We start from the raw sequence: 22,888 nt of genomic DNA, 5'->3' as shown, positions 1-22,888 counted from the left end.
GTCTCTTTCCATGAGAGTCATGCTGTGTATGTTTATGTGATTGTTAGATTTCTATCCAGAAACCAGGCTATACTGTGAGTTTTACTACCACTTCCAGCATACTGGAGATCATTTAACCCTGAGAATAGTGTCCTCATTGCCTAACCTCTCTCTCTCACACACACGTACAACGAAATAACACTTGAGAAAGAGTAAACAAGTGAGAGATTGTTTTGTAATATTTCATCTTTGTTCAACAGTTGGAGTAAAGCGAAATCAAAAACCTAAGAGAAAAGTGTGTCAGATGCCTCAGCCAGGAAGTGCTCATTTGTTTTTAAGCTACTAAGAACCACTTCAGCAGCTGCTCCTTCAAGACCTTCTGTGAGGCTCCATTAGAGTACACTGATCCTCGTCCAACAGCCGAAACCCTTCCTTTCAGCGCAGCTAGATATGTTGTTAGCTTAGCACTTCATTAGCCATATTTAACAAGTGTGTTAATCAGTATGCTAAAAGCCCTTAAATCACAACAGAGGTCCTTTTCAGCGGAGACAGGTACCGTGGTGAGAAAGGGGAAAAGGGCAGGCTAAAGAGGAAGCAAAAAGGAACAGAAAAGGAGACAAAAGTAAAAGATCAGGTGAGGAGGTGGAGCTGCTGGAACTGTCGTCCAGTAAACTGGCTCATACCGATGTCAGAATAAGTTAGAAATCCTCATTGCAACACTGTGCATTTGTCCTTTTTCACTGCTTTATGAATATTTCAGAGGTTGAGTTACCCCACTCAACAGTGCTCAGTGCACAGGTCAACAGTGCCCCCCAATGGCAAGAAGCACAACACAACCAAACACAGGTTTGCTTTCAGAGCTTAGTTCCTTGTTAAAATGCACATTTAAAAACAGAACTTTAAAGCACATTAAATACAAATAAACACTGACCTGTTCAAAACATTCATTCATTAATCGTACAGCATCACTTTCTTTCCTTAAACAATAATGCAAATGACTGCTTTAACCATTGTAATACATGGATTATACCAAAAAAAAACTTTGGTTGAGAAACTCCTGCAATACTGATATAAATACTTGCTCTGATGTCTTATTACTAAAGTAAAAATATCTTGTTAGTACACAAAAAGACAGACCTATCTTGAAATAAAAGGTACATTATTAACATTAGGCAATAAGTTATTCCCTGGGTTGGCACTGTCCTCTGACATCAAAAAAGATACTCCGGAGGAACGTGGGACCAAGAGCTCTGCTTGCCCACCTCTTTGGCATCAGTGTTGCTGTCTTGATTACTTCATTCTGGATATATTTACATAATTGACCTTCATTGCATAATTAGCTTCTTATAATTTATGTGCAAGAAATGAATTTCAGTATTTTTTCACCAGCGTTATGGCTTGATTGTATTGGCAGGTTTTGGTTAAACGCTACTTGGTGACTTGGTCCTTATCAGAGGTCTCACACTGAAACGTACAACATGTAACCGTGTTTTAGGACAGACAAGATTTCACTTGGCAGGTTTCACTTGGTTGTGTCCACTCTACTGATCAAGTGCAAATAATTATCAAAATATCCAACAAATTCCTATTTACCTTCTTTCCTTTAGAAAGAAGCTGAAATGAAACAAACTGTCCACACCAGTAACTCATGTTTCTAAAAGCAGAAAGTAAGGAAGATGGATGAGTGTGGGACGGGCCATTGCACATTCTTTTCTTGTACCATCTGGAGATTTTCTCTCAATGGGACAGGCTGTCTCTGACTGAGCAGCAGGGTGGAGGTGAATTCAAACTCTGACTTCAGTACTGAAATCGCTGTGATGGAAGGAGATTTACAGTCAGGAGTCGAGGGAATCCAAAGCTTTGACTCTGTGTTGAAACACACAGATTCAGCCATCTGACATCCTCTCCTCTACTGGGCTGAAGGTGCAGGCCTGGCTGTCCACTGTAGAGCCATAAGACTGCTGGTGTTTAGATCCCTGTGAGGTGCTGGCAGGTGATTTGGGATTAAGCACTCTGGGAAGGTAGACCTTATTACACAATACAAAAGGGAGACATGAGTGCTGAAAACAAACAAAAGGGCTCTTATCCTTTTAGTCTCCCTGATGTGCTTGAAGCAATATTGCATATCATGGCCAAAGTATGACTTTGCTACAAAAGCGTGCTTGAGATTAGGGGAAGATAAAACTCCTGGAAATTTATTAAGCAAACTAGGATGCATCAGATATGAACTCAGCCTGAAAGAATGCCTGGGAAGGTCCAAAGTTCAATGCATGAACAGTGTGGTATGATCAGAATATTGTTCACAAAACAAGCATTACAACACTGACCTGGTGTTCTTCCATTTCTCTCATTGTTTTAATCATCTAATTTGTTGTTATTTTATTGCAGTTGCCATTTCTAAGGCCAAAGTAAGTGTGAAAATTAGTGTAAATTAATATAAAGTAAAGGTAGGTTAATACCCTAAGACATAAGTTCCTCTGATTGTTATTCATGCTGTGGTGTTTCTTATAGAACAAGTACAGTACCTTGGTGTCTTCCTTCACTCCATCTGCTGTATCCTCATCCTCCTCTTTCACCTGCAAAACAGCACAAATGAGGGCTCGGTGTGAGGGATGACAAAGATGTGTCCGACACATGCACGCACAAGCAAACGCTCACCTTATAGTAGTGTGGACTGAGGTATTTGAAATGGCCGAAGCAGCTGTAGCAGACGCAGATGAAGACGGTGATACACAGGACCACCAGGGTGAAAAGAGATGTGGAGGCTAAGAAACCTGAAACACCACACAGATAGTTTCAACAGCGGCATAGGGAATTTCTCTTATTATGTAGCTGCACAAACAACTGTGAGCAAACACCCACACATAATTACATAGTAATTGTGGACAAATCATGGTTGGAAACTCTGAATGTTGGGAGAAACATCTATTTAGAAATTTACTTTGGGATGTTAACACTTCAGCAATATTTTAGATGTGAGCTCAGTTTAAAAACTGGACCGTTTGACAGATTTATGTTACACTTGATACAAATATATGGAGAAAAAACTGTTGTTTTCAGTGACACAAATTCTGTGCATGTAAAATTCGGTAAATTAATTTAGTATGACCACATGCAACATCCAGAACTGCACATTCTGTCTTTAGGCCAAAAAATCTTGACATGCCAAGCTTTTGTCACTAAACATGGCTGAGCACTAGTGATTAATTGCCATTAAAGAATTTCTGGTGACTTTTTTTTCAGGTTAAGTCAACACTTGTTTCTTACCTGTTCTGAGGACAGAAAAGAAGTAAAGCCATATTAAGCAGATGATGGGCGCAGCCAGAGCTTGATTGACAGCTGCCAGGTGGACCTGGCGGTCTAGGCGGGCAGGCAGGTAGGCAAAGTATAGGTTGTGTTTGTCTACCAAGTGCTTCAGCAGCATGTACAGGAGACCTGATGGAGCCGGACACACACAATGCAGCTATTAAGAACCACACCATGGAAGTGACTGGACATATGTTGTATGTATTAAAGTGTAAAGGGACATTGAGGTCTCTGACAATGTCTGTTAGAGTGGAGTAATCAAGAGAATGGCAAATAGAGGGACTGATGGCCTAACTACTCACCAAAAGGCACAATCATGGGACAAATGATGCTGTAAGCCATAATGACAGTGAACACACAGAGGGACCAGCCATACATGGCTCCATATTCAAACGCATAGGCCTGGGTCTGTAAGCACAAGTCACGTGACTTATAAATGTTGAAATGAGACTGAGAACAAAGAAATTTGCAAACAAAATATTCCATTCTTGTTTAACTTATGTATTGACTTTAGAAGAAAACACAGCACTGCATAAATTTGTCTAGTCAGAAAGTAAGTGGATCATTCTTTGGGTCAGAGCACTTGATATATTTCTATTACACACTGTCCAGCTTGTTTACATATCCTGTGTAGCCTGGAACACCTGACCAAAGATTTCCCCAACATGCCTTCATGGAGAAAGCATATTCTGAAAATGGTACCCATTTATAATGAAATTCAACTTTAAAAATTTAAAATCACAGATTTTTATAATTGATTACATCCAGGTATAGCCGTCCTTTAATGGACAATAGCATTACAAACCTGTTTGACATATTTTCTCTCAGCAGTAGAGCGCGCAAATGCCAAACGAATGGTGTAAAGCAGTAACCCTGGCAACCGCAGCAACTCCATCCCAGAGCCCACGAGGGCTGCTGCGATCACATAGTTGACAAAAAATGCTCCTTGGTCAGGTAAAAACACACACCTCGTGTAAGGAAGAGAATGAAAACAAAAAGATAAAAGACAAGAGGATAATGAAGTTAAATCAATGAGGAACTTTTAAGAAAACAGAATTCTGTCCACAAATTATAAAAAAGCCAACAGGCCACATGCGAGAACATTTTCTTTTCTTGTGTGTTTCTCACAAATTTTTCTGACCATGTCTGGTTCAACAACAACCTTAGAAAAACTGCTGTAAATGAAATTACAGCCCAACTTAAGAAGACAACATAAAATATGAAACTAGACTCAAAATCTGACAGCACCAGAAGTGAGTGAAACACTGCAACTAAGGGATCTTGCAGAATTAGTTTTCTGTAAAACTGAAATAACGTTTAAATGTATCTCTCCCTCTAATGTACTCAATCTTAAAATGAATTCATACATTTTTTATTAGAATTTCAAAAAGCAAAAGGCAGAAAAGAGGGATCACTTACTCAAACCGCAGTTTGCCACCTGAGAGAAACTCTGAATCAAACAACCAGCGGAAAAACACTGCAAGACTGAAAAAACACACAAAAAAGATTTCAAAAAGTTAAAGTTTTTAAGTGTATAAGCTCCCCCATTTATTACTGTACTGGATGTTGCTTATTCAGACTGGTGGTAACAAGAATTACCTGGTCAGTCCTAGCGAGGGGAGGATAAGCACCATGAAGAGCAGGAAGAAGTAGAGCTTACGCAACATGCTCAGCTGCTCACTGGACCTGAGATGCAGAGGGCACTGGATCAAAACATTTTCCTGAACTAACAGAAATCAATCACTCCAGTGCCTCTGTGTGTGTGTGTGTGTGTATGTGTAATACCTGCTCCAGTGTGCTTCTCCTAGAGTAGAATAGTAGACTATGGTGGGCAGCAATGTGGAGAACAACCACAGCAGGAAAGTGGGGAAGAACTGACTGATAATGGGGCTCTGAGGTTAAAAAAAAAAAAAAAAAAAAAAAACAGAACACACTGCAGTGTCATCGCTTTGAAAGCAAACCTGTGACAAATATGTGTGTCTGCATGTGTAGGTCTCACGTTGAGATAGGAGATGGGCTTGGTCACATTGAACTTGTCTATGGTGTTGATAATGATGGTGGGAGTTGTGAGGAAGGTGAGAAGGAAGAAGAGTAAGATGTTGAGCATCACATAACGAAGGGCCCAGCGAAAACCCCGCACTGAGAGATTGTGCCTGTAGGGCAGGGAAAAAAATAAAAACAGAAGCCACAGGACAGTTGCAGAGGTAAACAGGCAATGCAAAGGCCACAGCAACTAATAGTCAATAAGGCAGGTTATAAGGAATTCTCAAGGACATTAGGGAAAGTTTACTCTGGAGTGGGACAAATAATCGATTTGACTACATATGGGAGTATGGTCTTCACAATGCTTTGTCAATACTGAAGAGGATCACATATGAAAATACTATTACGCATTACATCAGATTTAAAAAACAGTTTCATTACTTTTTAATTGGAATAATTTGTTTTGCCGTCAGAATTTTGTAAAACAATAACACCATACGATTCCACAAAAAAAAAATGATAATACTGAATCACTGCCCATCCCTACTCGCAGCAGCATTATAAATCCCAGGACACGTGATCCGTATTTAGTAGATGCTCGGTGAAGGGTTGGTGTTCTCAGACCTTACCAGTACACATTTTTGGGATGGGGTGCAAAGTCGACCCTCCACTTGTTCACTCTCAGAGTTTTACTGTTAGATGAGGGTTGGGGCTCCTTCGCACAACAGGAGCTTGAGCCACCACACTCGACTGCATTGAAGTCTTTCAGAATGCTGAGGTGAGTAAAGGACAGCTGTTTACACACATTAACCAGCTTCTGACACAAACAGTCTGACATCATAATTTGAAAAATGAAAACAGTGGATAAGAATCACTGCCTCTGTGATACAGTAACAACTAAAACTATTTCACAAAGGTAGTATATATTTCATGTGTTTCATCAAATTGTACAGATGTTACTACTGTTTCCCCCACCTGTAAATAAATGCACAAGCACTGACAAAAAACTACTCACTACTTGGCCATAGCCTCGGTTTGCAAGGTCACAAAGGCAATCCCCAGGGGGCGCTCTGGCACCAGTTCTGCCTGCTGCCTCACCTCTTCCAGTAGTTCTTTTTCTTTAGTACGGTAATACTCTACGGCATCAACCTGAAGAAAGACACACAGCACGCACAGATTAAATGCTTTACAACATTCTTTAAATCTTGGTGTAAAATAGTCTGCATGCTTGCTTCATTTACTGCATGTGTAACGGAATAACACAGATTCAACCTTTTCATTTCATTGCAAGATTTACAACTACTCAGATATGTTAAAAAAAACTGTATTTAGTCCAATGTACTTTTACTATAAATCATAACAAAAGACAAAAAAATAAAAGTATCCAGACACAAAAAACTGTTTTGTCATCTGGTTGATCTCACCTTTCCAGACTTCCCACACAGACGGGGGTTAATCAGCTCACGTTTTCCTGTTTTCTGTAGCACCTGCTCGTAGTAGTGCAGGTTTTTTCCAGCCCGAATCCTTGGGTGAAAAAACACAAACACATAGAACCTGGTTTAACTTCAACATTTTAAACACATATTTCTGGAATATGCTTCACATGCTGGTGTGGCGCTTGCAGCCATTTCCACTGCAACATATAAAATCACTTAAATATTGAACTGAAACATACAGTGAATTTGTGGGCTGGAAAACTAAACTAGTGAGCTTCAACTGGCTAAAAAGCTCAGAGTTGCTGGGTCAGGCGACAATTCTCTCCGTGGGTTTGTAGCTGTAAGCAACCAATTTCACACTGCACAGAGGATTCATTGTCAAAACTATTAATATTTATTAGTGAAACTAATGGAACTAAACAAAGCTGAATTCTGTGGCACAAGCCAAAAAACCCACTGTGAATAAATGGCAGCTCTGTAGGCAATAAGACTTTATGACTTTGTGGCTTGCTCACTTGAACATGCTGACATGTACTCACTGGCACAGAGGGCAAAAATCACATGCTTTTTATTTACAGTTACTTCTGATTTCTTACCTTTCTTTATCAAGGTGCATGAGCTTGGCCACATCATAGCCCAGGGTCACAGCACACACCTGGCAGGCAGGGTACGCCTCTCTGTATGAAAACACTACTGACATTGAGGAATGGAGCGGGTATTTATGGTAACATCAAAACATCAAAGTAGAATGAATTAAGACCAAAAGTCAATGTTAGACGAGATGGAGACAGCGAATGTAACAGTTCAGTCCACTTACACGAAATGGGTCTGTATAGCTTCCTCTGTTGCTGTTTTAGGAACTGAACACAAAAACAAGGTGTTTCTGGTCTACAAAGAGAAAACAAGAATGACAGATCAGTCAGGTACTCACGGACTTTGGACTCAGTTTAAATTTATTCTATGATATCCAGACCAAGTGTGGATGATCTGAACTTTAGGTAAAATAACATTCAATCTTGCAGTCCAGTCATAAGCAGTCAGAGACTTACTGTCTCTCTGGATATGCCTTTCATTTTTGATGTGTGATATTGCAACAGAACAACTGTCAAGATCAGGTAGAAAACTGCAAACGCTGTGTGCAGCCATAACAGGTAGTTTCTGGAGGCAAAAATGACAGACACCAAGAAATATTTTAGTATGACAAAACCAAAAAAGCTCCTCTGCAAGACAAACTTCTACCTGAATCCTTATACACTTCATACTCATACAGTAGTTACCCCTTCTGAAGATTCCCAATAGTTGTCCTTCCGAAATTCCTGGGATCATTACCTGTAAGAAATAAACAACAGCAAAACAAGAATATGAACAAAAAATGATCAAAAACAAAACCAAACTAAGCCAAGGTTCAGTCAAAATCATCAATGGAAAAAAATATGCAATTTAGAGACAAGTCTCTGATTATGAAGTGGACAGTGCAGCTCCTCAATTATGATTGCTTGATTCACATTTGAAGCCACCATAAAATACACACCAAGTACACACCTTAGCCATAATCAGTACATAAAATAGCCTTGAAAATATGTAAAGGAACTGTAATTTTAGCCATTAACAGACACTGGTTGTTACTATCATTGCACACTTGTGTAATGTTGGACTTTAATCAGAGACAGAGTGTAATGTCAAACCCACCCAGTAGGTCTCCACTCAAGTTGACAGGCAGTATGACTGACAGGGATGTGAAAGTTATGACCAACAGCAAGACGATCAGGTGACGCTGAAAGGATAAGTAGTGAACAGCGTCCATGCCACATCTGGCTTTCATTTTTTCCTCACTGAAACATGCACATACACACAGACACACAGATAATAAGAAACCATCACGTGGCTTGTATACGCAGCATGATAAAGCAGATAAAGATGAACCACAAGTTGAGCAACAACGACCAGCAAGCCAAAGAGAAAACAAACCACAGAGTCACTCACTCCATTCTGAGGATGTAAGGCAGCCAAGAGCAGAATCCCTAAAGAGAAAGAGAGATATTTTAATTACACTAACACACAATAAAGATCATGCTGATAAAGAATCGTTCATATGTTCTTCCTAATCTCCCAAAAACATGTTGAGACTAAAACCATATTTATACAGTAGGATTTCATGTCAGTGATGAACTGTAACAATATTAAAATAGCAGTGTTGATTTGTCATGATGTGATAAAAAGGGACTACTGATCTCGATCAGTGCTACTTGTTTTTTTATGTGATTTTATGTGATTTTGGTGCTGAAAAAATATAATCCTTTACATACCTGTTCATATTCAATGTCATCCACGCTGGACGCATAAGATGACACGCGTTGATATCGATGGTGTGTTGAGTCAGTCAACCTGAAACACAAAGTTCAGTGTCGAGGACTAAATCAAACTGAGAAAGATCATCTAGATGACTCAATTCACCATTACGCTTGGTTTCCAGGACTTATTCTGGTCAGTGTGTCTACCGCACCTAGCCCAAGCCTCAGCTCATGCCAACATGGCTGAAAAGAAGTTTGTCAGGTCGTGAACTGACCCTTCGTTGTCTGCGACCAGTGCTAGACGCCCGTAGTCCCAAAACTTCCTCCTGATAATGGAGAAGAAGACCAGCAACACCTGTAGGTGGAAAGAAAAGTTATTATAGCTCATTATTACCTAGTGGAAAGAACCTGGGCTACGTTTATACTAGATATTTTGGATTATTAATACTGGAAAAATCTGAATCACATCAGAAGTAAACAGAATAACACACACCAGAAAGACACAGAAATCAATCAGTAGCACAACTGGCACTCCTCCAAATTGGACTCCACTGAGTACGGTGCTCTGTGTGGAGCTGAAGCAGGTACTGTTGTCCAGGAAGCCAGAGGGAGAGGTACCATTTGAGTCCAGCCACCAAAGGGAAGACATCACTGGAGCGGAACCTGCAGTTTGTCTGGAGAGACCGACAGTGGTATATGCTGAGAAATAATGACCTTCCAGACCAAAGTTCTTCCCACTGAAACAAGAAAAATACTAGGGCTAGAAACAATTATTTATTTTCATTATCAGTTAATCTGTTGATCATTTCTTCCATTAACTGTTTAATTGATAAAATGTCTGAAAATGTGGGTCAACAATTTCCCAGAGTGTGAGGTGAAAGGAGAGTAAACACAGAGGGATACTATCTTTGCAGGAGGCACATAAGGGAAAATAAGGCAGTGCCCTGTAGGCATGCTCTCAGACCATAAGCCGTGCAGCATGTAAGAAGATTTTTTTCACAGATTAACATGCCTCAGAATGACAGCCTGCAACATTCATAGTTTAAAGGCACATTCCCAGAGCTCAGGATGAAATCTTCAAATGTCTTGTTTCGTCCCACTGACAGTCAAAAACCTAAAGATGTTCCATTTACATTGACATAAAATAGAGAGAAGCAGCACATGAACCTGTAACCAGCAAACATTTGGGATTTTTTTCCTGAGAAATTACTTAAATGATTCATCAATCATCAACATATCTTGTCATGTTCACTATCTGGTAAATCAGCTAATCATTTTAGCTCTCCACAGTGGGCGTCTTGACCTGGCGCCCAACAATTTTGCAATGTAGAACCAAGTGGCAGCAGCTTTTCATCACAACAGCTCAGCAGCGTTTAGAATTTTTGAGTGTTGACATTGTTCCTGCAACTGGAGAGTAAATCTGGGGAGTTTTGCATAATTCAAACCAGCAATGAGGAAGTGTGAAAATCAGCTGGTGTTGTCTGTGGTTGAAAATAAGGAGTATATATACTCTTAGTTCCTGTTACAAAAGGAATATTCAAATATTTTACTTTATTAAAAGTAGCGAAACTACAGTCTATAGATACTGTTAAAAGTAAACATCCCGCATTCAAAATCTTAAGCAAGTAAAGTGTTTTCAGTAAAATACACAGTACTTTTGCACAACACTATATAATATGGGACTGTTTATAATATAACAATAGAATATTTTTATTATATGTTACAAACTGCCCATGTTTTGTATCTAGAATTCTAATTTTCAAAGTAACTGCTAAATGTAGAGGAGTAAAAAAAAGTAAAATAGTTACCTTTGAATTGTGCTGGAGTGGAAGTAGCATGAAAAGGAAGTTCTCAAGTAAAGTATAGATATCTGAAAGAAGTACTTAGGCTACTAACAGTACTTGAGTAAATGTGTTAAGTTACATTCCACCACTGCTTGGTTCATAGTTTGAGACCTCTGGTGTACAGTAGTACATATATATGTATATATTCTGAAAGACATCTGCAGTAGCAGCACAATTATGCCTGTGGTTTTTAATTTTTCTAATTTTGAACTCAGAGTTAGGGGATTTTGTCATGCAGAAGCATGACTGGGACTGAAGAAAAGATAAAGCAACAGTCACTGTGTGGTTTCAGTGCTAGAGCCCATGTCTGATCCCGCTTGTCATTAACAGAGCCGTCGCGCCCCACCTTAACTGAAACAGATGAACCACGCATACGGAGTCACGAGAATGCAGTTATAAGTTATAACGTGTAACATAACCGCTGACTTTTGTCTGTTGCTACCCGGACATTAAAATTTACGAGTGACAGAAATCACATTAGAACAGACAGATCTCTGCTTTTAGTCTGAGTGCAGGCATTTCTGTCAGGGTGACACCTCTTTCCTCTCTAACAGCTGTTCGCTATTTTGACACACCGTGACAAGCGAGTATGTGTTATGATACTTTGCTCACCCAGCTGAAAGTTAAACAAAACCGTGTTAAGATTAATCGAAAAGGCCAATTAAAGTAACACTTACGCGACAGCTACAGTCTAGTAAAGTAACGGGAGAGTTAGCTAACGCTAATGAAGTCTGCTCAACTCCACCAACGGCTTCAAGTGACGAAAGAAGTCAACATCCGCTAACATAACTTGATTAACCTGTCTGGAAACCACACCACTCGCTGTAACAGGTTGCCTACGTAGTTGTGTGAAGGTCCTACCCGTATGTCTTACTTTCTACTGCCGACAAGGAAGCTTCTTCTTTTTTTATTCTTAACTGTAAATACCTGAAATCATATGTAAATCCTTGTGCGCTCCCTTCCCTGTTCCGCGTTTGCGCAGACGCCCTCGTGCTCAGGGTTCCAGTCAGACGTCGAGCCTCCACAAAAGTGGGGCAGGAGTCTCGCTCTGTTTCTACACATGTAGGAGGAGGATGAGGAGGAAGGGGGAAAACTCACAAATGTCGGGGACGTTGCACGTTAAGCTCCGTGGTGAAAAAAGCGGAGGCGTGGTACTGAACGGGAAAGTGAAACAAAGCATCAAGGACCCCAACACTGGGAGAGGTCCTTCAAAGAGAGTGCAATAAAAAGTTTAATTTTTTTATTTATTAATTTTTGACATTATTAGCACTGTAAGTGCACTATTAATGTTAGATGAATAAATAGTTTGACAGACTATGTTTTGAATCCAACATTTATTTAAGTTAGTAAAGTTAAATAAATAAATAAAAATTGAAAAAGTGAAACTGGAACAAAGTGAAACTCGAATTTTCAGGTTTAGAAGTAGGCCAAGAAAACATTTCTACATTCAACTATAGTATGCTAAGCCTTTCTAAACAGTATGTCAACAGTATGTCACATGGATAAAGACAATAGTTTTTTTTTTTAATCTAATATTCTAATATATTAGAATATCTAATATTTATGTTTTTTATTTATTTATTTATTTATTTAGTAGCTTTTAACAAACATAATTTACCTTAGCATGGGTGATCAATACATTTATTAAATTAAATGTGATTCCAGTGAAGTCTTATTCAGTTGTTTTTTATAATGAAATATAGTAAAATAGTAATAATTTCTCAGCGCTGGAGTTGAGATGTATAATTTTGAAAAACCTCATAATGAAAACTTCACACAGTAATTACAGTATGTTGAAAAGGGGGCTGAAATATAAACTGCGATTTCAGATTATGCAGTCTTTCTGAAATGCATTATAAACACTTTATCATTGATTACACTTATAACCACTGCAAATTCTGTGTGTTTACTTGCTGATTCAGTTAAGAGAACAGATGTCACAAGGCATGTATTGATAGAGGACGGGGACCCAATTAGTCTATGGGTTTTAACTACTTAATATATTGTAAGGTAGTTAATGTAAGTAATGTAACAGTGCATCATAGTTTAACAATAATAATTCATTAAATTTATATAGATAAAATACATTATTATAAGATACTTAAAAACATATATTTGATCATGTGTTTTGTGCGTAAAAAAAAAAGTTGCTGAAATATCGTGTATAAAGTAGCATAAATTGGAAATACCCAGATTAAGAACAAGTGTCTCAAAACTGTACTTGCTGCACTATTTTGTAACAGAATATCTTTGTGTTTTGTTTGGGCAAGAAAGTCATTGAACCTTATCTGACAGAGACAAGGAAATAGAAGACACAAGGAAAGACTCAGTGGCATGTTGTCTGTTCAACAAATTATGCTTTTACATGGTATAATTAAAGCCTACAGACACACACACATACCTGAGATAAAAATAGGTGCCAAAGCAAGCTTCATTACACCCTTTATCTTTTCAGATTCAAGATTTACTGTTACTCTTCCACGGGAAACACTTTGCTTAATCTTCCTGCTAAGTTTCAGTTGGAATGAGATGCTGCACTTTAAAATCTCATTTGGAATCAATTAATCTTTTTTCATTACTTTATGTAACTACATGGGTTTTTTTTTCACTTCAAGTTAATTCAATTTAAAAATATTATATTTGTTTTTATTTTCAGACCATTTTTAAAGCTTTGAGTGTTTCCAGGATCACAGAGGTCTCAATAACTGCAAAAGAAAGGGGGCAAGAAGGGGCTTAATCACGGAGGTGACCAAGACACCAATAGTCACCCTAAGAGAGTTTTAGAAGTCCTCTGTAGAGAAGGGAGAACCTGCTGGTAGGACAACCATCTCAGCATCACCTCATTAATCAGGCCTTCCTAGTAGGATGGTCAGGCAGACAAGCCTAGACAGCCCACCCAGAGTGAGTCAAACAACATTTTATAGATCTCAGAGAGCATGAGGAACAAGATTATGTGGTTTTTTTTGTTTTCTGTATATGTCACCTTCCACTGAATCATGGTTATGTTCACAGTTTCATGCACACTCACACAGTCATGACCTAATCATAGCACAAGGAAGAAAGCCCACATTCTCTACATTCCACATGTATTCTTGAGATGAGAGGGGAAAACAAGGGAGTTGTATTTAAAGTTCAAGAAGCTCATTGACACTTCTGTCTTCTGTAGACACGTCAGAGAGACAAATACTTGAGACACACAGCTAATGTTTGAGAAGAGAAGCTGGAAATTGGATATACTTGATTAGGAATTGAACTGAGTAAAAGAACAAAGGACGAATATGAAACATTTCCTTAGTTTCTGCGTCTTTGCCCTAGTTTTGGTGAACTGTTTTTTTTGTACCACAGGTCACGGTAGTGCCACAGCTCCAGGTGACATTATTATTGGGGGACTGTTCCCAATACATGAAAGCGTTACTGTTTCCACGAAAGGAGATGGCAGTGAAACCCGGATCTGTGACAGGTATTTTTTTTAATCCTGATGTGTGGTTACATCCAACAGTAAATGTGAGAATTTGTATCTTAAAGTACAATACATTTGTATATAAAAGCTGTGTTTGGATCCCACAGGTTCAGCGTTGCTCGGCTGGTCCAGTCTCTGATTATGGTGCAGGCGGTGGAGGAGGTAAATGAGAGGCAAGAGCTAGGGAACCTCACCCTAGGATATTCTATACTTGACTCCTGCTCTGATGTTACCACTGCCCTGATGAACATCCAGAGCTTCATGAAGAAAAACGGTGAGTACTTCAATGTAACACACAGATTTGGGTCATAACAGACCTCCCTCAATAAGTGTACTAAATACATATTTTTGGGATCACTGGGATACACAGCACATAAATTGTGAAGAAAAGGAGATTTAAAAAAAATCTAATTTAAGAAGAAACAAATTGTTGGGAGAATGAAAAGTTTGGCTTGTAAAATTGTATTCTCTTCTAATTCCTTGTTTTTCTAAAGTCTCAGGATGTGCATTTGTGCCACAAAGTGAGTTTTTCTGCCTTTCTGTTCATGACCACTGTTGAGTTAATCTTAACTGGTAATGGGTTGTGCTGCAGATCCCTCCCCACCTGTGTTGGCTGTCATCGGTGATTACTACTCCGAGATATCGATAGCAGTTTCTCGGCAGCTCAACCTGGAGTACATCCCTCAGGTACGACTGAGCTCAGAGACTCCCTCGTGGATGAGTTTGCATTCATAACCCTCAGAGCTAAGATCTAAAATGCTGAAAATTCTTGCCAAAAAATCTAAAATTTGTTCAGCTCAGCAATATTACAGGAATAGTTTGACATTTGCGGAAATGCGCTTATTAACTTTCTTGACAAGAGTTAGATGAAGTTAGTACATCAGTGCTGATCTCTCATGTCTCTTTAATGAATATGAGGTTCCTATCAGCAGCAAGAAACGGCCAGCCAAAACCCTAAGTGTAAAGTGTCTTTATACTATAGTTTTTGAACATATAAAGCAAATGAGATATAATGTTGTAATCATGGAGCTTTAGAGGTGCATGAGAAACATGACACATGAGAGTGGCATCGATTTTCTCATCTAACTCTCATCAGGAAAGCAACTGGGCAAATTCTATTCAAAAAGTGTCAAACTATTCCTTCTTTAAGATATCAAGTTTATGAGTGTAGATAAACTACATGCAGTGCAACTGTACTTGTGTAACTGATGTTTTGGAATTTTTCCACAGATAAGTTACGGTGCCACTGCTGGTCTCCTGAGTGATAAAACACGTTTTCCAAGCTTTATGAGAACAGTACCTGAGGACGAACACCAAGCAAAAGCCATCATCAAGATTCTACAGAAACACCAATGGACCTGGGTCGGTGTAGTGACAACTGACAGTGACTACGGTCGCTACATAGTTCAACGCCTACAGCAGCATGCAGAGGACAGCAACATCTGCTTTGCCTTCACCTCTATTCTTCCAGATGCTCTGGGTGACGAAAGACTCCATGACCGCATCACCGCTACAGTCAAAAGCATTGCAGAGCATAAAAATGTCCAAGTCATCGTGTCCTTCGCCAAACCTTATCAAATGATGTATCTTTTTAATAAGCTTGTCAAGGATCCTCACGGCAAAGGGAAGGTTTGGTTGGCCAGTGATATTTGGTCAGAATCAGCTCATATAGTGAAAGGCATGACTTTAAGTGACGTAGGGACAGTTTTTGGGACAACTCTTAAATCTGGAGACCCGACCAAGCTTCAGAAATATCTTGAAAATCTTGACGTAAACCCTGATCGCCACAAGAACAACACATTCTTGTATGAGTTTCTGATGAACAATGGCAATTCCACCGCTGCTGATACCACTAAGGCATTAATGAAGAAGATATATCCATACGCTGTGTTCAGTATTAAGTTGGCAGTGAGAGCTGTTGCTCAGGCTGTTGCAGACCTCTGTGTCAACAGGGACTGTAAGACCAGCCAGAGATTAACCCCATTGGAGGTAAATACACACACACTCTCTCTCTCTCTCTCTCTCTCTCTCTCTCTCTCTCTCTCTCTCTCTCTCTCTCTCTCACACACACACACACACACACACAAATACATATGCATAATGAATGCTAACATGATCACAAATTGACCATTTTTACCACTTTGCATTTTCAGCTACGAGGGGCCTTAAGGAACGCAACGTTTCAGCTGAACGAGAGAAGCTATTCATTTGACAGCAGGGGAGATGTCAACTCAGGATATGATGTTATCCTGTGGAAGGAGATTTCACCAGAAGAAGTGGATGTGCACAAAATTGTAGCTCACTTCAGTATAGAAGACCAGAATCTGACTTTCGCCTCGGAGCAAGCATTTCAAGACATTTTCAAAATCACAGTAAGGATTTGCTTTCCTCTTTTGAGTTATTTGACTCTTTTAACCTTTTGTTTCTATTCTGTGCATCCTCATTTTCTACAGTCCACGTTAGCGGGGTGACTTTATGGATGGCAATGCCAGAGCTTTCACCATGTTCACGTTCTTATTTCTCGACAACTGTACTCATATTAATGTACTCTACAAAGAAAAGGTGCATGATGAGGACAATTTCTCTTCTCAGGGATCTGTGATCTCCAGGTGCTCAAACAGCTGTGCTCCAGGCTACAGGAAGCAGTCAGCTGACGGCCAGCCTGTTTGCTGCTATGAATGCCATGCCTGTCCCCAGGACCACTTTTCCAACATCACCGGTGCGTATCAGTCTAAAGTAAACGCCAGTAACAGTGTAGTGCAAAACAAAACAAAACAAAACAAAACAATGATAACTTTGCGAAACAAAATGCTGATACTATAAGGCCTATCACCTTGTTAACTATAAAGAACAACACATACCCAACTTGAAGATTGTAATGAGCATTTGTTCTGGTTTCAGATTCCATCGAGTGTCATCAGTGTGACACTGAGAGATATTACTCCTCCGAGGGAAGTGACAGGTGTATCAACAAGGAAGCTGTCTTCTTGAGTTGGAAGAATAAGTATAATGCAGTGCTGATGGCATTTACCACACTAGGGGCACTGCTTACCATTATTGTTGGGATCATCTTCCTTGCACGCTGGAATACCCCTGTTGTGCGTGCATCTGTGGGCCCCATCTGCATCCTCCTCCTACTCTCTCTGTTGAGCACATTTGTGAGTGTGATATTATTTGGTGGTAAACCTAACAGTTGGCAGTGCCAAGCACGGCAAGTTCTGTTTGGCTTGAGCTTCACTCTGTGTGTCTCCTGCATCATGGTCAAGTCGTTTAAGATCATCTTGGCCTTTGAGTTCGACCCCAGCGTCAAGAGAGTCCTGAAGAAGCTCTACAAGCCTTACATCATTATTGCAGCATGCCTGGCAGGTCAAGTGCTGATCTGTGCCCTGTGGCTTTCATTCAAGTCTCCAAAGACCGAATGGGAGTCACTGAAAAACAAACAGGAGCGTCTGCTTCATTGCAATGAGGTGTCCTTTCCTGCATTTGGAGCCATGCTAAGCTATATTGGCGTTTTAGCTTTCATCTGCTTTGGTGTTGCTTTCAAGAGCAGAAAGCTGCCTGAAAGTTACAACGATGCAAAGTTCATTACCTTTTCTATGCTGATTTACTTCATCTGTTGGATCATCTTTGGCCCAGTTTATGCCAATGTCACAGGCCTTTACCTTCCAACAGTGGAGATGGTGGTCATTCTCATCTCAGCCTATGGCATCCTGTTCTGTCAGTTTATAACAAAGTGTTACATTATTCTGTTCAAGCAGGAAGCAAACACTGAAAGGGCTTTCCGCCAGGAGGTTAGGAATTATTCCTTGGGTCAAATCCAAGATGAGAATTTTAATAGGGTCTCATCTCCGTTTAGCCCTGGAGAGACCCAAAAAACCGCTGATGTGGATTCACCAGTGTTGAATTCACTGTCGTTAGATCAACTGATTACCCAGAGCCCATCCATGAGCTCTCGTCAGTCATTATTCTCTGTTTGTCCAGTCTCGCAGCCACAGCTCATGAGACAGCAGAGCATCAACAATAAGAAGCTAAAGCGATTTTTAAGCTTGCCTTCATCACTAACAAAGTGAGACACAGTAGTTAAAAAATCCACTACAAATATTTATAACTGTAGCACAAAACATAATGGTTCAAATACTACAGCTTCCAATAATCTTTATTTTCATTATTAATTGATCTGCCGATTATTTTATTTGCTTATTTCACCAACAGCCCAAATGCCAAAATGACTTTAAAGTTTACTGAGGTATTAAGTAAAGCACCAAGTCCTCATAGTTATATAGGACCTTTTTGTACAGATTGCAGCAACAATCACATATCTACTCTGTAAGGACTGCATTGCCATTCTGAATTATTGCTCTGTATTCTCTGTTTCTCTGTTATGTTTTTATATCTATTTAAATATGTATGATGGCTGAGAATAAAGAATATCTTACCGGGGCTTGAGATCATTTCACACAAACATTAGACAGTAAAGAAAATTGTTAGTTTTGAAAATAAGCTAGTCTAGTCTAGCAATCTCATCTTCCAGTCTCATAAACTGTGAAGTGATAACCACACTGTAGTTTCTCTAAAATTATTGTTTTCCTTAGTTTCATATTGTACCTTGTGAAGATGGAAAAAGTTACGTCAACCCCTGCTATATATTCATGTTTCAAAAGTCTCTTGATTGTTATCTGGTTTCTGTAAAAATAAAATGAAGATGACTCACGGTGCTGAGGAATAAATCAATCTAAAGGTAATCTTTTTCTTCCTTGATAAACAAGTTTTGTTTTTCGAGTTCCTTGAAGGAAGCAAAGGAAAGAAAGGACGCTGTGGTGTGTTGTATAAGACAATTATACAACAGGCAATTAAAGATCAAATTTCAAAAACCGGCGGCACTGTTGAAATGGAACTGATTATTTCACATTTTTGGAGCCAGACAATCTCAAACAAGTCTTCGGTTCAAAATTTGTCAAACAAAAAGTTATCAAAAAAAAAAATCTAAAATCAAAACACATTCAAATCCTCTTCCTGTAGCTGTGCAGACCTTCCTGTCATTGATCCCACCCAAAGGAGTCAGTATCACTGTCATATACAGAAACCAGAGCAGATCAGTGTGTCTTTTCCACTTTCAACCCACCAAAGAGAAGCTGTATAATATGCTCTTTGTGACTTCGCTCATCTCATCTGATCAGTGATTGGTCAATGCTGTGCTTTACCGAGATGTGAACAAGAATTAGCATAACATGAGACACAGCGGAGAGAATCTGGATTGTTCCACATTTGACACATCACAGGAGATGTGCTGTTGTGGTTTGTAGGACGGAGCATTGATAACCAACGTCACGGGCCCCTATCAGATGTGCCAGCGGTCAAATTAACGAATCCAATGCAATTAGTCATTCAATTTACTGTGAGATTCTGTGGTTGCTCTGAGTATGTCTCTCTCCCTCTCTCTCTCTCTTCTCTCTGGTTTTCCATTATGGGATTTTCTGTTTATCTGTTGTGGTCTTGACTGTTCATTTCTGCTTCCCATGTCTTGCTGTGTGTGTGTGTGTCTGTGTGAATGTGTACACACAGTGATGTCCGTGTTGTCAGCGTGTACACGCCAACATCAATCTGCCTGTGTGTGTATGTGTGTGACTCTATGTGTGTGTGTAGTGACTGTTCATGCCTCACTGTGGGACGCGTTGATTAGCGCTCACTGCGGCTCAGCTCCCAGCTGTCCTTGCGGCTGGCCGCTGATTGAAACCAATCAGGCTTGCGATGGCCCCATCGCGGTGACCCCTCACCCCTCCCACCCCCGGCCTAATCACCTGCTGATTGGCCCACGCAAGGCCCCCTCCCGTTGGCACGGAAGGTTAATTTGACCGGCGGATGAAGGCTCCAGGAGGGAATAGGAACGTGCGCTGGGTGATATTGCATGGATATAGTCCACCTGTCAATCACAGCCACTTAAAGGGGAGTAGCTAGGGAAACACTGACAACCTGGGAGGAAGACAGAGAGAAAGATGGGAAGAACAGGAAAGAAGGAGTGGTGATGCTGGTTAACAACATCCAGTTTACATTTGGAAACAGCTTAATTTTTCCACATTCAAAAAATCTTCACTCAGTCTTCATTTATTATCTTTTTCCTGAGCATCTTGCAGTCTCCCCCAAATGGAGTTTGCTCATGTCACAATAAAGCTATAATCTTATGGAAAATGTTTAATGCAAAAGTACAAAAAGGACACAAAAACCTCACTGTTACACTGTTTAAACACTAAGTCACATATGGATAAAAATCTCAAGATCTGCAGTCCTGACCAACATTTTCATCTCATTTCATTTTCTTAAACCAAAGTTACAGTAATTTTTTTAAACACTTTATAAATATTGCAGTAAAGAGGTTTATCCAGAGGGTGGCAGTGTTGTATTCAACGTAAAAATTTTTAGCCCCTGTAATAAAAAGGTCTATTAATAGTCCAGCGCTTTATGGTCTACTCTATTTTGATGCTTTAGGTCTGTTTTTAGGTTTATTCAGACTTCTCCTACAACATGTATACTCTCTCTATACATCTACATATGCAAATAGGTACAGCTTGGTAAAAGTAATGCAGTCTAATACAACAGTCTGAAATATTTGTGAAGAATATGTTAATTTAACTGTATGGTCATTTTGAAGGCTGCAGTTTGTGGTGTTTCTGTTATTTCACCTACACGCATTGACATGAATAGGTTGGACATAATATTAGAAACGCCTCCCAGAATGATGCAACATTATTTGGCAGCACCACAAACAACAGTCACCAAAACGAAAGTTGAATCAACACCTTTCTCAGACGAGTCCAAACAAAAACTGAATATTACAACCACCATGATGGTGGGATTTATTGTAGGATTGCTATAATAGACTGCATTAGTTTTAGCCAAGCATGCCAAATAAAGTGGGAACTAAGAGTACATATACAATATATATTTGTGCTTAAAGGCTAATTCTTGATCTTGGAAGTAGGAGCTTGACACTCACTTCTTCTTCTGGAGCTTGTCTTGAAGCAATTTATCAGCAGGAGTTTACTCAGTTGTTGTCACAGATGATAAGAGTCAAAGTCTCTGGAAGAAATCCAAGAAGTGCACCTTGAGTTGGGATTTTTTTTTTTTTTTTTTGCCAGACTCCATGTACACACACATTTTGAAAAGTGGTGCACACTGCAGTATATTACAATTTACTTCTGAAATGTATGTGTGTGTGTGTGTGTGTGTGTGTGTGTGTGTGTGTGTGTGTGTGTATGTAATAAGTCAAAGATACTTCCTCTCACCATTAACATTTTGACAATGACACACCCCTTCCCCCACACTGGTCTAACTCTTCTTAGCCATGTCAGTCCATAGTTTTCACCTTATCCTAGTGCACTGGTCTGTGTGTGTGCATGTGTGTGTGAAAGAGAGTGTGAGTGTGTATGTGTGCAGATTGTGGCAGGTTCTTCTCCCTCCTAGTCTCTGGTGGGCAGAATAATGTTGCCAGATTACCATATCATTACCATATCATTTCCATGTCATTATCGTACTGCTGCCTGCGATATGTCTGTCTGTGTGCATGCACGTGTGTGTGTGTGTCTGAACTTTGCATCAGATCTTCAACTGTTTCTCTTTCTGTTGCTCACACACACACACACACACACACACACACACACACACACACACACACACACACACACACACACACACACACACACACACACACACACACACACACACACACACACACACACAATCCCCCATAGGAATACACACATCCCTGTAACATGCTCCCTCTGTTTTTCACTGTCATAGACTCTATCTCTCTATCTCTGTCCCACATCCATGTAAGCATGTCATAATTCTCAATAATCTGCCATTCATAATCCTTGTTTGCTTATTTGTTTGTGTCAATCTAAATGCCAATTAAAATTAACCTGTTAATGGAAAGGCCACAATAGCTTTATTTCAGAAAAAGAGGTGGACCTGTTTTTTTTTTTTTTTTTGACCAGCTCACTGCTATAACAGTATATCGCTACACTAACTTACACTACATACACTACTTATTTAACTAGCCGGAAGATTGATCAACAGCTATCTTAGTAATCAATCAGTCATTTAAGTCATTTTTTAAGCAAAATGAATTGGTTCTGGCTTTTCAAATGTGAATAGTTGCTGCATTTCTTAGTTTTTCTTGTTAGTTGGAAAAAACATGCAATTTGAAGACGTCAACTAGAGCTTTGAAATTGTGATGGCCATTTTTCACTTAATTTTTTTTTTTTTTTTTTTACTTTTTAGGGACCTGATAAAATCGAGAAAATAACTGGTTTAATCAAAATGAGAAAAATAAAAGGTGTTAGTGGCTTCCTAAACTGTTATTACTGGAAAAGTGGAAAGACTTTGATCACCTTTTCATCCAGACTGCACGAACATGTAAGATTAGATTCCAGTTTTAAAACATGTTAACTTAATGTTCATGATCATTTGGCCCGTACAAATTGATTCAGCGTTAAAAGAACTGATTTACTGATGAGCCAGCACATCTGTCCTTATCTTGTCTATCTGTCTACAGACCAGAACAAATGTAAAATTCATTTGAACCAGACACCA

General features: G+C 39.5%; 2 protein-coding genes across 9 annotated transcripts; one reads left to right on the top strand and one right to left on the bottom strand.

Moving 5' to 3' along the window:
- Positions 1 to 321: 321 nt before the first annotated feature.
- tmem63a (transmembrane protein 63A) lies at positions 322 to 11,922 on the bottom strand. Of its 7 annotated transcripts, XM_041064399.1 has the most exons (23): positions 11,767 to 11,922; positions 9,489 to 9,669; positions 9,271 to 9,350; positions 9,011 to 9,089; positions 8,688 to 8,725; positions 8,394 to 8,536; positions 7,982 to 8,033; positions 7,754 to 7,862; positions 7,522 to 7,592; positions 7,301 to 7,381; positions 6,693 to 6,792; positions 6,284 to 6,417; positions 5,898 to 6,041; positions 5,285 to 5,438; positions 5,071 to 5,177; positions 4,885 to 4,971; positions 4,705 to 4,770; positions 4,091 to 4,253; positions 3,588 to 3,693; positions 3,247 to 3,414; positions 2,638 to 2,753; positions 2,505 to 2,555; positions 322 to 2,006 (listed from the first exon to the last, which is right to left on the bottom strand). In XM_041064399.1, exons 2-23 carry the CDS (start codon positions 9,642 to 9,644, stop codon positions 1,866 to 1,868), a joined length of 2,346 nt encoding a protein of 781 aa, XP_040920333.1. In that variant the 5' UTR covers positions 9,645 to 9,669; positions 11,767 to 11,922; the 3' UTR covers positions 322 to 1,865. The 7 variants fall into 7 exon arrangements, with proteins under 7 accessions (XP_040920333.1, XP_040920327.1, XP_040920329.1 ...); XM_041064393.1 differs by having other exon boundaries at positions 1,865 to 2,555; XM_041064395.1 differs by having other exon boundaries at positions 1,865 to 2,555; positions 11,701 to 11,898.
- Positions 11,923 to 13,986: 2,064 nt separating this feature from the next.
- Positions 13,987 to 22,403, top strand: LOC121200101 (G-protein coupled receptor family C group 6 member A-like). Of its 2 annotated transcripts, XR_005896497.1 has the most exons (8): positions 13,987 to 14,299; positions 14,407 to 14,573; positions 14,892 to 14,986; positions 15,530 to 16,288; positions 16,453 to 16,671; positions 16,892 to 17,018; positions 17,201 to 18,803; positions 22,393 to 22,403. XR_005896497.1 is itself a non-coding variant. In XM_041065187.1 (7 exons), exons 1-7 carry the CDS (start codon positions 14,118 to 14,120, stop codon positions 18,367 to 18,369), a joined length of 2,718 nt encoding a protein of 905 aa, XP_040921121.1. In that variant the 5' UTR covers positions 13,987 to 14,117; the 3' UTR covers positions 18,370 to 19,091. The 2 variants fall into 2 exon arrangements, 1 of the variants encoding a protein (XP_040921121.1); XM_041065187.1 differs by lacking the exon at positions 22,393 to 22,403 and having other exon boundaries at positions 17,201 to 19,091.
- Positions 22,404 to 22,888: the final 485 nt, after the last annotated feature.

Source organism: Toxotes jaculatrix, chromosome 19 (genome assembly GCF_017976425.1).
Source record: "Toxotes jaculatrix isolate fToxJac2 chromosome 19, fToxJac2.pri, whole genome shotgun sequence".
NCBI classification, from domain to species: Eukaryota; Metazoa; Chordata; class Actinopteri; family Toxotidae; genus Toxotes; species Toxotes jaculatrix.
This window is presented reverse-complemented; position numbering and strand designations above follow the sequence as displayed.

What these genes read in the sequence shown, in the direction of transcription:
- tmem63a (XM_041064393.1), bottom strand. Translation starts at nt 9,644, where the DNA reads ATGTCTTCCCTTTGGTGGCTGGACTCAAATGGTACCTCTCCCTCTGGC. An exon ending in ATGCACCTTGATAAAGAAAG is followed by an intron (nt 6,793 to 7,300) that starts GTAAGAAATCAG and finishes TTTTCACCCAAG; the next exon opens with GATTCGGGCTGGAAAAAACC. An exon ending in AGAGAAAATATGTCAAACAG is followed by an intron (nt 3,694 to 4,090) that starts GTTTGTAATGCT and finishes TTGTGCTTACAG; the next exon opens with ACCCAGGCCTATGCGTTTGA.
- LOC121200101 (XM_041065187.1), top strand. Translation starts at nt 14,118, where the DNA reads ATGAAACATTTCCTTAGTTTCTGCGTCTTTGCCCTAGTTTTGGTGAAC. An exon ending in ACCTGGAGTACATCCCTCAG is followed by an intron (nt 14,987 to 15,529) that starts GTACGACTGAGC and finishes ATTTTTCCACAG; the next exon opens with ATAAGTTACGGTGCCACTGC. An exon ending in AGAGATTAACCCCATTGGAG is followed by an intron (nt 16,289 to 16,452) that starts GTAAATACACAC and finishes TTGCATTTTCAG; the next exon opens with CTACGAGGGGCCTTAAGGAA.